This window comes from Cavia porcellus, unplaced genomic scaffold (assembly GCF_034190915.1).
Source record: "Cavia porcellus strain 051 isolate PalLab524CR breed Dunkin Hartley unplaced genomic scaffold, mCavPor4.1 scaffold_1, whole genome shotgun sequence".
In the NCBI taxonomy this organism is placed as follows: Eukaryota; Metazoa; Chordata; class Mammalia; order Rodentia; family Caviidae; genus Cavia; species Cavia porcellus.
In genome coordinates, this window is record NW_026947484.1 from 116,516,129 (window position 1) to 116,533,276 (window position 17,148).

The 17,148-nt window shown below is 43.3% G+C and overlaps 1 protein-coding gene across 1 annotated transcript in view; it reads right to left on the reverse strand.

Annotated features, from left to right (window-relative positions):
- The window catches only part of Cnn3 (calponin 3), a 30,034-nt gene extending 13,301 nt beyond the window's left edge, over positions 1-16,733 (reverse strand). The window contains exon 1 of the mRNA XM_063254612.1: positions 16,433-16,733. Coding sequence (XP_063110682.1) covers positions 16,433-16,489 — 57 coding nt within the window. The 5' untranslated portion in view covers positions 16,490-16,733. The remainder of the gene's footprint in view (positions 1-16,432) is intronic.
- Between the last annotated feature and the right edge of the window lie 415 nt (positions 16,734-17,148).

Sequence of the window (17,148 nt, forward strand, 5' to 3'; positions counted from 1 at the left end):
ACTAAATCATTATTATTGCCCAGGCTGGTCTTACTGTGATCCTCCTGCTTCAGCTTCCCAGAATGTTGGAATAACAGGCATGTGCCACCATGCTGGCTTTAGATTGCTTTTGATGAAAATAATAACTTTTTTTTCAGCCAGGTTTGGATCTTATGGGAAGTAACAGTGGGAAGTCTAATGGAAATCACTTTACACTTAGAACAGTGTCATGATGGGTAGGTAGTATGCCCTCTTCATGGTCTCTATGGAATCCAAGATCCATTTGACTCTGTCACCTTTGTAAAGATATTTGAAAGCCATGGAAAAATTGTATTTATGGTAGATAGAGTGAAGTCCAAGAACATCTTGAAGTCAGGCCTTTCTCTCAAAGATATGGACAGATCTTCAAATCTGTATATGGCACCAGCATGATTACTTTCATCCAAATGTGTACAGTCAGTATGTAAGTTTTTGTCACTGTGACAAAATACCTGAGATAAATCACCATTTTATCAGTCTAATTATTTAAATATAGGATGGTAAAAATTGCATTTTTCCATTAATTTTTATAATAGGAAATATAAAAATGACAATTTTATCATACTTACTCAATACATGAATTGATGGATGAAAGGACACCTACCCAACAGTATGTAAACAAATGCAGTACCCAAGTGATGATCAGAATAAACTGTTAGTAGTTAAAAAGAGGAAAGATTTATTTTGGCTTTCAGTTTCAGAGGTTTCAGTTCATGGTTGGTTGGCCTTCTTGACTGTGGGATGGTAACAGGGCAGAATATCATGGCGGGAAACACCTGAACAAAACTGCTTAACTAATGGCAGCTGGGCAGCAAGAGAAGCAGGAGGTAGGGTCCCGAACACCCTGCCTGTGAAGGTAACCCCCACTGACCTACCTTCCTTCCACTAGGCCCCACCTCCTCAGGTTTCCACTACCTCTGGCTAGCACCACAGGCTAGCAACCAAGTCTCTTAATGTATGAGAGGGAGGGATCCAAACTATTGCAACCAGAAAACAAAAAGACACTGTCACTCAATGTATGAATACTGTGAAACTTGTAACAATTTTACAATTTAGGAGGAGGCAGTCCAGTGCCTAAAACTAACAATGAAAGAGAAAACCGAAACAAAAAACAATGAGGCAGAACAAACTTTATTTTCTCTGTCTAGAAAATTACCTTCAGAGTAGGATGCTTGGAACATATGTAGTTAAAAGTGGTTCTTGAAAGTTTAATTCTAAACAAGGAGAGAACCAGTATGGAGGCTGGATTTTCAGAAGACACATAAACAGTGATCAATAAACATGAAATGTGAACAGCTCACTGTGAGAAATCTTGGTAAACAATTGTAACAAGAACCTGGAGATAAGCCTGCTGCTTCCCTACATCCACTCCAAAAGCAGGGTCTCTAGAAGAGCCTGGCTGTCCTGGACTAGACTCCTGGTAAAGGACACAAGCACAGCAGCCGGGAGTTCACAGTCCTGCCTGCTTGAGTACATGCATGAAAGTTCCATCGGGCTACTTGTACCACAGTTGGTGAAAGTGGTATGGTCATGCATGGGTTAGTCAACATGCACCAGTGGTAATTCAAGCCAGCTGGCAGCAATACAGACGAATTGTGGCCCTGGTGTAAAAGTCTTAGATCCGCGGCAGCCAGCAAGGTATATGAGCGTGTTCAAGTATACGTGCTTGTGTCCTCCACTCTTTGAGGCTGAAACAGGCATCCAAAGCCTGTGCTTGGTGCACAATGTGTAGTCAAGCATTTTTCAACCACTCATACATTGCCAGATTAAGAAAATACCTCAGATTTAAAGATCTATCTTGTTATGGAAAGGCATTTGTATCTGAATGGGCGGCACATCTCCTTGATCTTCCAATCTAGTAATCTTAGATGGATCACCAGGGACATATTTATTTTCTGATAAGAGGCCCTTGTATCTGTGGCACTCTTTAACCGCCAGTGAGGTGGCACAAGAAGCAGGATCGGTCATAGCCCACTATGTCATGCTGAGGCAGAAGTAATTTCACAGTGACACAAACGAAATCCTGAGGGTTAGATTTAGATTGGTTCTCTTGGTCTGGTAATGAAAGATCTACAATCTGGTGTACTTATTAAATTTGAAGAAATTGAGAATTAGAAAAATCAGTGCATTTCAAAGGTTCATATGTGTCACTGGGAAATTGCTTTGGCCTCTGTACAGCACGGTGGGCCTGGTGTTCTTGAGCAATCTTGCTTTTTGGGCCATTATACTGGAGTTAAGAGTACCACAGATACAAGAGACTCTTAAAAGAAAGTAAACCAAATATGTCCCTGGTGATCCATCTAAGATTACTAGATTGGAAGATCAAATTATTCAAGATACATGTTAAATACTGCCTCAGTATTCTAGAACTCGCAATGTTTAACTCTATCAGTGAGCTGAGCTGGCTAAACTAAAAAATATCCTTGCCTAAAAGACCTAATGCTATCTTGGTCTGTAAAGTTATATAATTCTTTGTAAAACACTGATAATTATCACATTTCTTTGAATTCCAACAGATTTGAGAGGCAGCCAAGCAAAGCATTATTTGCAAAAAATGAGTATGAATATGCAAAGTCTATTATGATAAGTGATTATTACCACCCTAATTTATAGAAGGGAAAATCCACTTGCAAAAGCTAGGATTAGAGTACTTCTTCAGGGATATGCCTCATCTGCCTTACCAGGCTATTACACTGATCAAAACAGAAAGAGCTGGTGTTTTGTAGCCAAACATGGGAAGTTATTTAATAATCCCACCATACCAATATGTTAAACCACATCTGTGACATCACTGTGGTCCATTCTGAAAGAGGACACTGACAAACCATCAGTTTCTAGAAAGATAAAATGAAAGGGTCAGAAAAATCAGATGCAGCTTAATTTGAAAGCTGGCTGGCCAGGAGTGGCTATTTAGAATAAAAGGGTCCTGGGGGTTTAAGAGAAACAGGCTACAAGTCCCATATAGGAGGGAGCTCATTTATTCTGAACATCACGCAGAGAGCTGACCCAAAATATGTAGAATCTCCATGGAAATGGACCAAAAGCAAACAGGGAATGGAAAAATCCCTGTGAATGCCAACAAAGTACAGACAGGACGCTGACCTGCAAAAAAGCCTACAGGAAAATATTCTCTCTGGTCCGGAGGCTGACGAGAACCTGAATTTTAGATAACTGTCAAGATTTTGCTGAAAGGGGTTTGTATATGAAGCCCCACAGGTAAAACAGAGGAAGCCAAACACGTTCTTCAAGTTCTTGTTTTCTCTGTCCCACCGTGATAATATACACATTACCACAGCATTTGCCGGAGTCAGCTCTTTGCTGCTGCCTAGATTCCCAAGTACTTGTCTATTCAGCAGGATTCTAGACGCCTCCAAAATAACTTCGAATGGCCACACTGGTAGCACTGAAGTCATCCCGGGATGTCGTTGGACAATCTTTTCTATAACTTTGGAATGAATATTCATTCTCCATCAACCCTTCAGCAAGTTCACCTTAGAGGAAGGGGTCTCAGACTCTGCTGTGACCTGATGGCATGAAATCCACCTGACCATCACGGTTTCCAAGAAAATGACATTGTTCAAAAGTTCATCTGCACTGACTGGGGAGACCCTTTTCAATTCTAGATCACTGACTAGTCCTCCAGTGTTTCCATCTGCTGACCCCAATGCAGCTCCACCATCACCCCATTCTTAGTGTTACCTGTTACCTAGAGAAAAGAAGGCCACAGAGAAAGGGGATCCCAGCACTTCAGTCAGCCTTAGGTAACTCTGCAACTCCTCTTGGGGACCCAGATCTCGATCTCAGACCATGAATACCTCTTTTTGCTTACTACAATAGAGTCTTATCCACTTGAAAGAGATGGCTTTACACACTAGCTACAAACAGAGCCGAAGCACCGTAGTGTAGGATAGATACTAGCTAATGAGATCTCACGAGTCCCACACATACCTTAGCTGTGCAAGATGGCACCATCTTTTCTCCTCCATGAAAACCAGACATGCAGTTTCCATTAAACAACACTTCCTCTTTTAAAAAAGTTATGCGTTACCTCATAAAATGGCATATAAAGACATACGATGCTTCTTGAGACCCTAAGCAAAATATTTTTGCTTCATTTTTCCTTAAAGAATCATAGAGAAAAAAAGATGAAATCCAAGTTAAGATTTAAACACCTGCACACCACTGAGTCCTATACAAATCCTTCCAAAGACAGGCAGGATGCACACTTGGAGTCTAAGGAAGGGGGAAAACCCCCACAAATTTCACATGCTTCTTTAAAAAAAAAAAATCAGTCTGAACATCTCTTGTTTTTCTGGTTCTGAAGCCAAAGAGCACCCTGTAATGAGGCCACAGTCAGCCCCACATAAATAGTAAAGGCAACTCCACATTTTATAAGATTGCACTGCAATTTGAAAGCATGCAGGAGAGAGAAAGTTCCTCTGGAAGCCTTGCATCCTCCATCAGTGTAATACACCAGCACAAAGGACTCTTCCATATGATACAGTAAAGGCTTGCTATAGACAATTAGGTATAAACATCATACACCCAGCTTCCCATTCCTTCCAGATCAAAGGCTAAGGGCAAGGGCAAAGAGAACAAGTGGCCAGGCCACAAAGGGGCCTTTACAGGATTCAGCAGAGGAAGCAGCTGAATCAACAGTGTTCCAGGGCAGGCCTCAGCCTCCACCATCTCTTCCTATCCCCGCTGTCTAAGCTGCCTGACCTTAACTTGCTCCAGAACAACAAGATTAGCAGAAAATGAGAAGAGAAACAGCAAGGGAAAAACACCTTGGCCCTATCAGTTAGGTGTTTTATGGACCTCTTTCTTTTTCCTTCCCCGTGCTAATCCTCCCTCTCCTCTCTTACCCTTGAGTATTGATCCTTTCTCTTTACTAGCCCCTCAACGGACATGGGCTACTCTATTTTGTCTGAAACAAGCAGATTTTTCAATGAACCTGCTGCCAGTCTCAACACCGACTTGATTTTTCTTTAAATCATGCAACCCTCTCATTTCTTCACTTAGTACTCATTCCTAACCCCTTGGAAATCTACTCACTGAAAATATCTTAAAAGATCACAGTTCAGCAACCAAAGTAAGTGGCTTATTTGCAGTCTTCCTCCTGACTTTCTCCCACAGCACCAGCTTCCCTGGAGGCCCTTCATGTCTCCTCTTCCAGCTTCTGGTAAAAGGACACTATCCCCAGATTTCTCATCTGGCCTGCCGGCTCCAGACTCAGAGCCCTTCTCTTCCTCCTGAAAGATGTCTTCCTTTAGAATGGTTAGAAGCACTGGCCTGGAAACTGGTGGCTTGGGTTAGAATCACACCTCCACCTTGTATCAAATTTTCTCTGCTGTAAAATAGATAACAGTGCTCACATCACAGGTTTGTCTGGAGGAACCAACAAGTTAATTCATATAAACCACAAGAAATCAATGAATGTCCACCCTATCCTATCTATGCTTCTCATGCCACCCCTACCCAGATACTGAAAACATTTTCTTCTTCAAATTCTGCAGCTGTTCCTTGGTATCTGCGGGGAATTAGTTCCAGGACACACCCCACACAAATACCAAAGCAGCTGATGCCCAAGTGCCTTACATAAAGTGGTATTTAAAACAGCAATTGCATATAAGCTATGTGCATCCTTCTGCATACTATTTTTCCCCTTTGTGATGCTGGGGACTAACCCCAGGGCCTAAAACAGGCTAAGTAGGTATTTTACCACTGACTTGTCTCCAGTTCTGCTCCCATATACTTTAAATCATCTCTAGATTATTTATAACACTCAAAACAATGTAAATGCTGTAAACAGTTGTTATACTACATCATTTATGGAATAATAAGGGAGAAAGTGTGTCATGGTTAGTACTGATGAAATTGGTGAGGGTATTTTCTAGGCATGCTTGGTTGAATCCTGCAGAAACCAAGGGCTGGCTACATATCACAAAAGCCAACAGCTATACAATACTTGACAGTAATTTTGATGCCAAGCTTACTACTTTAAAACCACTTATATTATTAAACAATGTGTGAAGGAGATGCTACCATTACACTAGCCCGCTACCAGCTCCCCACTGAGTTAGTAAGGGGTGAGAGTTGCAGTAGGGGTTCACAGATGTCAGTGATTCATGACTCATTAATGAAGAACTAACGCAGTAACATCAGCTTTGACAAGGCCACTTAGACACAGTGTTAGCTTTCTTTTAAACGTTAATGTCTTCATGCTTTTTATACCATCACCAGGAAGTAAAAACCAATTTTTTAAGACAGAAACTTGATAATATCTAATTACACTTAAGTGACCGGGCTGTAGTTACGCACTTTTCTACACAAGTAACCTTTTAAGGAAACATTTACCAGAAGGGAAGTGATAAATAATCCAAAGTTACCCAGCAACTTATAATTCATTTTCCTCACTCCTTTTTCTGAGGTAGTTGGGGTTGAATCCAAGGTCTTGTGTTACAAAGATGTCTACTGCTGAACTATACCTCCAGTCCTTTCAAAAATCTTTATTTTAAGATAGTCTAAGTTGCCCAGCCCAGCGTCCCACTTGCTATCCTGCCCAGTCTCCTCAGCAGCCACTGTACCCGGTTATAATTGTTTTAAAAAAGGTGGAATGATAAAGTTATAAAGTGGGGTAGGATTGAAGAATACAAGGATACCTTCACTTTACTCTTAAATTCTGATGCTGTTCACATTTCACAAACATTATTTCACAAAGTTAAAGATTTAAAATGAGAGAAGTTTCTCATAAGAAGACAGCAGAGATGACTTGTCAACATTACAGACTCAGCAGCGATTAGGACCCTAACTGGGCTCCAAAGTCTAAGCGTCTTCCACCTCTGGCGTTTCCCCTACACACCCGTACACCAAGCCAAAGTCAAAACAGGAGCTCTCCATTACCCACCAGCAGGTGTGTGGGCAGCTTATGTACAGTAGATGAACACAAAATCTTCCTTAACTCATGAAGAGGCAAAGCAAGGGCTCATCTAAAAATAGCAAGCCAGGAGCAGTGTAGTGTGCTTAGTCACTGGGGAAGCTGAGGCAGCACAGTCACTTCAGCCCAGGAGTTAAGAGATCAGTCTGGGCAACATAGAAAGGGATACCCTATCTCAAAAATAAAAAATAAAAAAAATTAAAAATAAAACAAGCAAACAAAAAAACAACAAAAGCAGCCACTACTATCTATTTATACTATGACTGTGCCCACCTGATAAAAGTGGGCATACAGCAAAGACCACTGATTCATACCAGCCCTGGGAATATGCACAGTGGCCACGCAGGAAGCTGTGGCAGGAGAACAGCGAGTTGGAGGCCAGTGTGGCTCAAAGTCCGCATAAGATATTTGGCAGAGATGTCTCAGACTAGAGAACACTAACTCAAATAAATCAAACTCACATGTATGAATACCGAATAGTTTCCCTAGTGTAAGAAATGATACGAATACATAAAAATATGTGGTAATCATGATTCCCCATTAGATGGCTTTGAAGCCTTATAAAGTTTTCACTCATTAATTGAAATGGTTTTATTCTGGGCTGTTTGATATTATTGTCTGTGATGACATGAATAGCTATTTTGAAGAAAACAAGACATAATAGCTAGTGCTGATTTAATATCATCTTGTTTTGAAGTCCCACCAAACTGTTGTTCTTCCATCTCCATTGCTTTTATCATGTTGTATCTTATTGGATTTTATTATATGTGATAGTATAAACAAATTTTTTATAGGCAAAGAGATAATATAGAAACCATTGTTCGTTTTCTGTTAGCTGGTTCTAAATACCCTGTAATACCATCCTCCTGAATGGGTTCACACTGTCTTGATATGTTCAATGCTATAGTATACGAAGTTATACTCAAATATTTGAAGGAAAGAGAGACTATGGTAACTAATATTAAGTCGGGTTATCCTGTGGTGAAATACTATGTTGCTTAAATTATTCCGTTCTGACCTATATTGTTATGTTACTATGTCCTCTTTTATCTCAATCTCTCCCTTTTTAAAAAGTTTATTTATTTTTTATTGTTTTTAATTAAGGGAAAAAATAAAAAATTAGCAGGATATATTTTAGTAACTTTTTTGATTTCCTATTAACTTGATTTGAACCCCTGTATTGCTCTCACCATCTTGTTTTGACTGATTTTACTCTATTCTATTCTATTTGGTTTGATAGTATCAAGTTGAGGGTATAGGCAACTACTTTGAAGGCAATAAGATTCACTATGATGCCCATTCTGGTTTGACTATTATCTTCTTTTGAAGTCCTGCAATGTCTCCCATGTTTAGGTTGTATTGGTTTTGTTCTGTACTGTTTTGTTCAATTTTATTATACCTGATGATATAGGCAATTCTTTTTAAGGTGCAAGAGGCATTATGGTAACCATAGTTTATTACGTTGTATTCTGTTTTTACATCATGTACTATGTCCATCCTTTGTTTTGCTTTGACTGCTTTGTTTTGTCACATTTGGTTTTATTCTCTTCCAAAAAAAAAAAAAAAGTAGTAAGAACTGTGGGAGTAATAAAATCCAAAATGTGTAAATGTTATCGTAAAAAAGAGAGGAAAAGAAAGTGCTCTAACGGATGCAACTGCAAGTGTGTTTAGGTATGTAAGATAGATGACATATCACTAAGTTTTTGTTGTATCATTGAACACAACTGTTCGCAGTCTCACTGTTTGAATGTCCACTTCGTATGTTTAATTTTGTAACTTGAACAAATATTTCTAAGATGGCAATACGTAATCTATTAACTAGTGATTTCTGACTGTTTATTTTTTTTTGAAATTCTGTATTACTTGTACCTTTTTAATGTTTTTCTTTAAAATTAAAAAAAAAAAAGAGAAACACTAACTCTCCCACTAGCCCCCCTGAAAAATAGTCTCCTGCCTCATGTATATTTGGGAGATGCTAAAGACTAAATGCAGGGAAGAGGTCCATAACACAACTGTCCATCGCTGAAAGAAAAAGGAAGAAAAAAAAAGAAAATCAAGCCCAAAGAGTGAGAAAATTAGAAAACACAAAGCCCTGATGGTAAGGTATGTCTCTGTGTGTGGCCAGAGTGAGGTAGGGAATGGGTGGTTCTTCATGTAACATTCAGGTCTCTGAAGAAAGGTAAGGGAAAGGCAGAAACAGCGGAGAATGGCATCCAGCCACATGAGGGACTCCGAGAGGAAGCCCACGGGTTGTGGTTCTGCGGACAAGGAGAGCCAGAGACCCAAAAGAGCTCACAATATGAGATTTCATGTACATATAATTTCTATACTTGATTAGAAGTACAGTATGATTGCTGCTATTTTTGCATTCAAAGTAGGATCACATATCCGAATTAACCAAGAGTATGAGGCTACCTACACATGGTACTGATTATGATTTTCCCGTTTCCTCCCATGTAAAATGAAAGGCAAGGGGAAAATGAAGAAGTGAAGCACATGGTCTCCACCAGTGGAGCCCGTCCGTGCAGCACCAAGGAGTTAGAGAAATACTATGTCTAAATACTCAGAAAGGGAAGAGGAGAAATGATGCCGCAGCCCCAGCCACCCTGGTCCAGCCACTTTACAGCTAGGATCCCGAGGAAAATTCTCTGGGAGAGGTAATTAGTAACCATCCTTCTTAGGTTTAGAAAACAGAGAAGAACCCTTCCAAGCACAAAGGGCTTCTTTCCTCCACACCCCAGTCCTTAATTCCCTGGGCTTCCTGCTATAAAGCCCTGTGTAAGAGTCACACCCATGCCCTAAAACTTCCCAGGCCTGGGGCAGAAGGGAGATAACAGTGGATTGGAGAAGAAAAGAATTTCAGTCTTCTCTGCCTATAGATTTGCTTCATATACTTAAAGCTTCATTAAAAAAAAAAAATTAAAAGCTCCCAGTGGACAGCAAAATACAGTCAGCTAGGGAGGAATACCAATTCTCTGTGAAACCAAGAAATGAAAGATTTTTCGAAGAGGAAATTGATTTATTTCAAAAAAAAAAAAAAAAAAAAAAAGCAGCTCTATCATGCCCCAAGCAGGGCCTCTGGCTCTTCTGGCTCTCAGGAAAGTCCTTGACACTGACAGCAGAGTGGCCAGAGGAAACAGCCCCACAGACTCCAGGGTTTCACTATGAAAGGCATCACAAGAGGCCAGGTGGAAGAGTGCAGGATAAGGACTCCAGGGGCAGATCACATTCCTGACACAAATGCAAAACAAGACAGCATTGCTTGGTGTCCTGGTCCTCTTCTACCTGCCAGGAGCCTCATTCAGATGCAACAGACTGGTGAATAAATGTTTGGCTTCTGGAGACAGCACCAACATCTTTAAAAGATAAAAGAAGCAAAGAACATGGCAGCGAAAGGGAACAACAGCTGCCATTTATAGAATGTGCACTTTTGGTTTCAGGCATTATTCTAAATCATTCACGGTACTTATGTGTCCAAACAACCCTGTAAATGCAGTGTGACAGCCTCATTTCAGAGAAGACACAGAACCAGGATTTCAATCCCGTGTTCATGATACTCACCTTCTCACTGATAACAACCTTGGATGAGGGCCAAGAGGACATCTTTCAGTTTACAAGGATTCACATGGTTATGTCCTTATAAAACCTGTAAATATGTTTATATTTCTTGTAATAAGGACCCCATAACTACGTAAACTCAAATTCCTATGAACAACCTGGGTCTTATTCCTAGGCTCCAGAAATTAACAAAAATCTGAAGGCATAAGAATTTATGAGTAACAAAAGTCCATTTTTAGGTGTGAGTGAAGAACCAATATGAAAAGGCTACTGTCCTGAATAAAATGGAAACTGCCAAACAACTCTAAGGACCACTGTCCCCCCACTCACTACCAGCTTCTTACACTGAGAAGGCACAGGTATAGCATTTCTTTACTCTCCTTGATACGATGGCATGAACAGGCTGAAAACCCAAAACCATCCAATGTATTTTATAAAACCTCAGTCACAGGCCAGATGTGGGGGTACACACCTACAATCCCAGCATCCAGGAGGCCGAGCAGGAGGACTGCTCAGTCCAGCACTAGTCTGGGCCACCATGTTAGTGCAAAAGGCTGCCTGAACTGCATAGTGAAACCCTGTCTTGAAAAGACAAACAAAAAAAAAAACAAGCCGTAAATCACAGCCGTAAATCATGATACACCATTAAGTGGGGCAGGCAGGTTGAGGGAGAGAGGAAAAATTCACTGGAAAGAAAAAGACACAAGGGAAAAAATTTTTTTGCTTGTAGGGATTCTTGTTGCTTGTTGGATGATTCTTCTTGATGGTGCATTGGCAATGCCTTTACTGTCAGCCCCATTCCTAAAATCTAAGAATGGACAGAGGCAGACTGTACAACTTTCACAGAAAAGCATATATAGTGAGCATAACAGTGAGAATAATTATGATCCTCATTACAATTCTAGGGTAACAGCATTCATGAAGGTGAGGCAGGAGAAATGCCATGAGTTGAAGGCCAGCCTGGACTACTTATCGAGACCCCATCTCAAAAAAAACAAAACAACAACAACAAAAACAGAAAAAGAAATTTTCAGGCTAAGCCTGAGCATTTTCAAGAAGATGCATAGTACCTCCCTCTCATTTCAGCAGTGTGTCTTGTTTACTTGTTTTGGTGATGGATGTAAACACTAATGGTCAGTTACTATGAGGAATGAAGACCCTGACCTAGCCATAGGCCACTTCTCTGGCACTATTCTAGGAGGTACACGCATTAGAAAAGTCTCCTAGAGGTGACCTCTTCCTAACTGGGGTAGCTAAGGAAAAAAACCTAGCTAAAACATGTTTCTTAAGAAACAGTTCTGAATTCAGCAAAGATGACAAGAGTGCATAAATTTCCATTGTAAAATTAACTAATAAACTTCTTTTAAAAAACAAATTATAGCTGGGTGTGGTAGTGCACACCTGTGATCCAGCACTCAGGAGGTGATACAGGAGGATGGATATGAAACCAGCTGGAACTGCACAGTAAGACCCTGTCTCAAAAAAGACAAATAAAACAAAAACAAATTATAAAAAAAAAATCATGACCTTCATAAACATCATATTTGTAACGTCAGAATTCCCTTCTATAAGGCTAGGAATGTAGCTCAGTGATGGAGTGCTTTGCCTGGTATGTGTGTGAGGTCCTAGTTTCCACCCCTAGCACTGCACCTCCAGACACAAAAGAATTCTCATATACACATCACTTTAGCAAGGTTAATTTTCAACTTGTAGAGATTGCAGAATCTACTCATGGTACACAGACTCATTAAATCAAAAAATATTTAAGGAGCAACTATTTTAAAAGAGTTACAGATCTTGAAAAAGACAAAAAAAAGTTTTAAATTACAAACCTATTTGTAAATGTTAATGTTTAAAAAACGTCAAACCCATCTTTATGTTTTTACATCGACTCTGGCACTCCACTTTTGGTATAATTTATAGCCAGGGTCGCCTTGGGATCACTCTGATCTGGGGCACCCTCAGAGTGATTACTTGTCCACACAGTCCTGTGGAGGCAGCTGGGAGGACCAAGAGACATGGATCTTAACTATTATTACAGACTGCTTAACTTACTCTTCAATGACAGCCTGGGAGTGTGCATTCCAGTTCCATTCTTAATACACAATTAGCTTCCTCCTGAAAACACATGCTCAGGAAAGATCATTTCAGCTCCCTGCCAAACCCTTCCCACTCCCGTTTATTTCCTCCACTCTTCCCAAGACCTGTAAGAAAGGTCCCTGAAGTATCTGCCCCAAGCCCAATAAGTGATGATGGCCCCGTCCTTGCATCCTCAACTTTATGGAAAACTATCTTGACCCCGATGCTTTGTTTAAAAAAATCAATGGTCAGAAAGTAGTATTTTTCCCTTGAGGAACTGTCGTGGTTTCTTTTTTTCATAGCTTACTAGCGACAGCACTTTCTGTTTCTTTTACTCCCAGGAAGCATTCAAGTGTCTGGTTTAACCTGTACGATGCAATAGAATCCTGTCACTTAATGAGTGCCTTGATTCTTCATCCAATGATCTACATACCACTTTCTACCTGAACCCTGGCCCTACTATGCTTCTTTTTAAGTTTCAAAATACATTTTGTCTTTTTCCTTTGTCTTTTTCTTTCTTTGTTATTAAAGAAACTTTATTCCTGGCTGAAAGAATCAGAAAACTCCAGGCTGGATACATCTTACTGCTTCACTAAAAAAAAGCAAATTTTGTGTCTTCTGCTATGTGTTATCATCTCATCAAACAAATGTCTTAAATTTTATACTTTTTCCCTGAAATTTTACAGATTACAAATATTTAAGATCAAAGACGCTTTCAATTCACTGATGAAATGCTTTCACAGCTAAAATATAACATGATCAAAGATGTTATTAATATAGACTGAACATTTAAAGACGCAAGGACATAACACCAATGCTAATTTTCTATTACTAAGAGTTAACAGCTACAATGTAATCAGTGACTTACAAGCCAGACACAAACCTCAACAACTCAGTGCTAAGAGGTGGTAAATATTATTTCCCATTTTATAGACTGAGAAACCAAGATGTTTACTTGCCAACAATATACAAAGCAATAAGTGGCAAAGGGGAACAACAACCCACATTTGCTGTTTTGGGGGTGGGGTACCAGGGATCTAACGCATAATCTCATGGCTTGCCAGGCAGACACTGTGCCACTGAGCTGTATATGCCCAGCCCAACCCACATTTGCTTGATTCAAAAGCCCTTCTACACCGCTCCCAAAAGATATATTTTTTCGCTTTATTAATGAATTTTTAAGAAAAAACAATTTTGGCAGGCATGCTGGCACAAGTCTGTAATCCTGGAGAGACTGAGGTAGGAGTAGTATGAGTTTGAGGTCAGACTGCCCATGCAGGGAATTGAAGGCCAGCCTAAATTACATAGAGGTCTGTCTCAAGAAACAAAAAATTGACATTTAATGGAATACAAATTATGTAATACATAAAAAGGAATCAAAAGGTGTTCCAACCACCCAGGTTCAGTAGCATACTATAATCCCAGCTACTTCGAAGGCTGGAATGGAGTTCCAAGTTCAAGGTGCAGCTAGGCAATTTAGGGAGTCCTTATCCCAAAATACAAAATGAAAAAGGGCTGGGGATGTATGTAGCTCAGTGACAGAGTGCTTGCCTAGCATGCACAGGTCCTGTTCAAGCACCAGTATCTTAATAAAATAATGTCCAAGCAATGAGAAGTTCGCGTTTCCCTACATCTACCTTTAATCCGACAGTCTTAAATCCTCCAACTCATACAAAGAGCAAGCCAGCATAGATATTTGATTTCCAAGCCCAAAGCAGAAACACTGCATGAATAATCACAGTGTCAAGAAGTGACAGGTGGGAAATGAACAGTGGGGGAGGGGAGGCAATATGACTTGAGGCAGAACAAATCCAAACTGCTAAACAAAGACACAGCTTTTAGAGTTGAAATTCAGAAAATATTCCCTATCCCTTTGGAGCTTCAGCATCCTAGTGTGTAAATGATGCTGAAGAATCTCAGCAGTCCTCTCCCCTCACAGGGCTGCTCTGCTGTTCAGATGAAAAATTTCTAAGAAAGGATACTGTATGAAAGGACCACATACATGAAAGGGAGTATTAAAAATTGGGTTTGGTGCTTAAAGGGGTAATCCTCTCTGCCTTTTATAACTAACTTTCCAAGGTTCTCAAAACTGAGACTTTACTACTTAAAAATTTATAATTATAGTAATCTAATCCCAGTCTGCATTTCCTTGGGTCTGTTCGGTAATCTGAAGTAGAAAAAGGGCAGACGCTGCTACATTAGTCAGCAAAAGAAAAGCTAACTAGGATATTAACATCCAAGGAAAGGCAGTCACTTGAAGGACTGCCAAAGTTATCAGTACCTCATTTACAATGCAAGGTTAAAAAAAAGGTTTAAGTGCTGCCAGCCAAGAATCACAGGGAGAATTATAATTGATATCCACAAGGCAGAACAGAGTACTGCATCCAACAGTATGGATATGCTGATTACCTGAAAAGTTTTCTATGGCTTGGTTGATAAGCTTGCAAGCAATGGACAAATGTGCAACAGTTTTCAGCTGATGAGGTTTATTGTCAATCATACACAAACCATTCACCGGTCTGTTAAAAAATATTTAGGCAATTGTTTTCTAATAGGGGCAACACATTTGAGAGAAGACATAACGACTTCAATTTTTCATACCAACACTAAAACCAACTCCTTGATCCAAGGACTGTTCAAAACCTACGCGCTGAATGTATGAGTGCTCTGCGGACCAGCGCAGTGGATAGAGGTTCAGCCTCCCTTGGGTTTGACAAGGGTGGGTTTCATCACCTCTAGGTAATTCGCTTCACTCTACGGACACCCGCAGCCTGGACTTAAGGGCTCTGACAATGGCAGCAGTGGGATGGTGCGGTGGCGATCCTGACATGCTTCGGCTCCCGGGTGGTTAATGGGAATTAAACCACAGCAGCCCTCCTTTGTGGCGCTTTGGCCGGAACAGCAGAAAGGAGACAATGAGCGGTCTGTGCGCAGTTCCACGCCGATTGGCTGCTCTCTCCCCCCAGAAGCCCCTGATGTCATGGGCCTGGAATGCAGGCAGAGAGGAAGGAAGGAGAGGATTTGGGGAGGGGGACGCCTCTCATCTCTTTCCCAAGCCGAAAGTCCCAAGATAAATCCGGCGCATTCTCGTGTTGAGTGGCAGAGCTTAGCGGGCACCAAAACCCAATCACTCTAAAGAACCACCCGCTTCAGCAAACAAGTCTTGAACAAAAGCAACCCACAAAGATACTCCCTGATGTGACAGTGTAACGCAATACAAACTTCTCGAGGTTTCACGAAACATCTCAAGTCTACAGCTTATACCCCTCGCGAAGCGGCACGCTCGGGCTTTGTCTCGGTGCCCCGCGGAAGCGCCACGGACCGACCCCGCTCCTCGGGACCGGGCTGGCGGGTACTCCGCGCCCTCCCACCCAGCAGCAGGGGAGGAACAATGCAGCGGCCGCTCCGGCCACGTAACCGCCCAACTTCGCTCCTCGCACGGGACGGGGAGCGGCGGGGCCTGGGTGGGTGGCGGCGCCGGGCCCGCCGGCAGCCGAGGCCGGGGCGCACAGCGGGGGAGACGAGGCTGCCCTCGGGTCCCGCCGCGCGGACGGCCCCGCCTAGGGCGCAGAACCTCGCAGCAGCGCCCCCTTCCAGGCGGCGCGCGCCCTACGCCCGAGCAGCCCGCGGCCCGAGGGGCCGACGCCGCGGGACTCCAGGCCGGCCCGAGCCCCCGCCCCGCTGGTCCCGGCCGCCGGCGCGGGAACAAAGCCAGGTCGGCGACGGCACGCGGCGCGGCCACGCAGCAACTCTCCCGCCGCCCCGACGGGGCGCGAACGCGGCCGGGCGCCGTGCCCCCCAGCGTTTCACAGCCGCGCCCGGGGCCCGCGCCAGGCGTACCTTGTTCTTGACCTCGGCCGAGAGCCCGTAGGAAGGGCCCTTGTTGAAGTGGGTCATGGTGCCCGGGCGGCGGAAGGGGCTGCGCTCGGGTCGGGGTCTCTCGCACTGCGCTTCCTCGCTCCTGGCCCCGAGAGCGGCGGCGCGGGAGATGCTCGGAGCTCCGGACGGGGGAGACGCCCTGAGACGACGGCGGGGCTCGGGCTCGGCCCAGCGGGTCCCGCGGAACCTCAGGCTGCGCTCGGCAGTCGCCCTGGCTGCTGCGCTCGCCGCCTGCACCGCGGCTCCGCACGAACTGCCCCCCGCCGCCGCCCCCAGGCTTCCAGGGATTGGCCGGCGCGCCGAGCCAATGGGGCGCCGCCTGCTCCCGCCTCCCAGGCGAGGGGCGGCCCTGGCTCCCCGCGCGGGTCCCGCCCCGCCCGCCCCGCCCTCGCTGCAGCCCTGCGAGGCCCGGGGTCCTGCTGCAGCGCCAGGCGCCTGGGGGCTTCCCGGCCGCGGGCAGCGCGCCTTCCCTGCCGGGCCTGCGTCCCTGCCACCGCCTCCACTCGCCTCTTCCCCAGCTCGCCGTCCGGCGCGCCCAGATGGTGGGGCCCTTCCCTCCGCTGCTGGAAAACCCTCTAGAGTCTCGCAGGCCCACGCGCCGGGAAAAGAGGACCTCCGCGCACACCTGCTCGCTACCCTCACCTCGCAGCCTCCGCACCTGTCGCTGTGACCTCTAT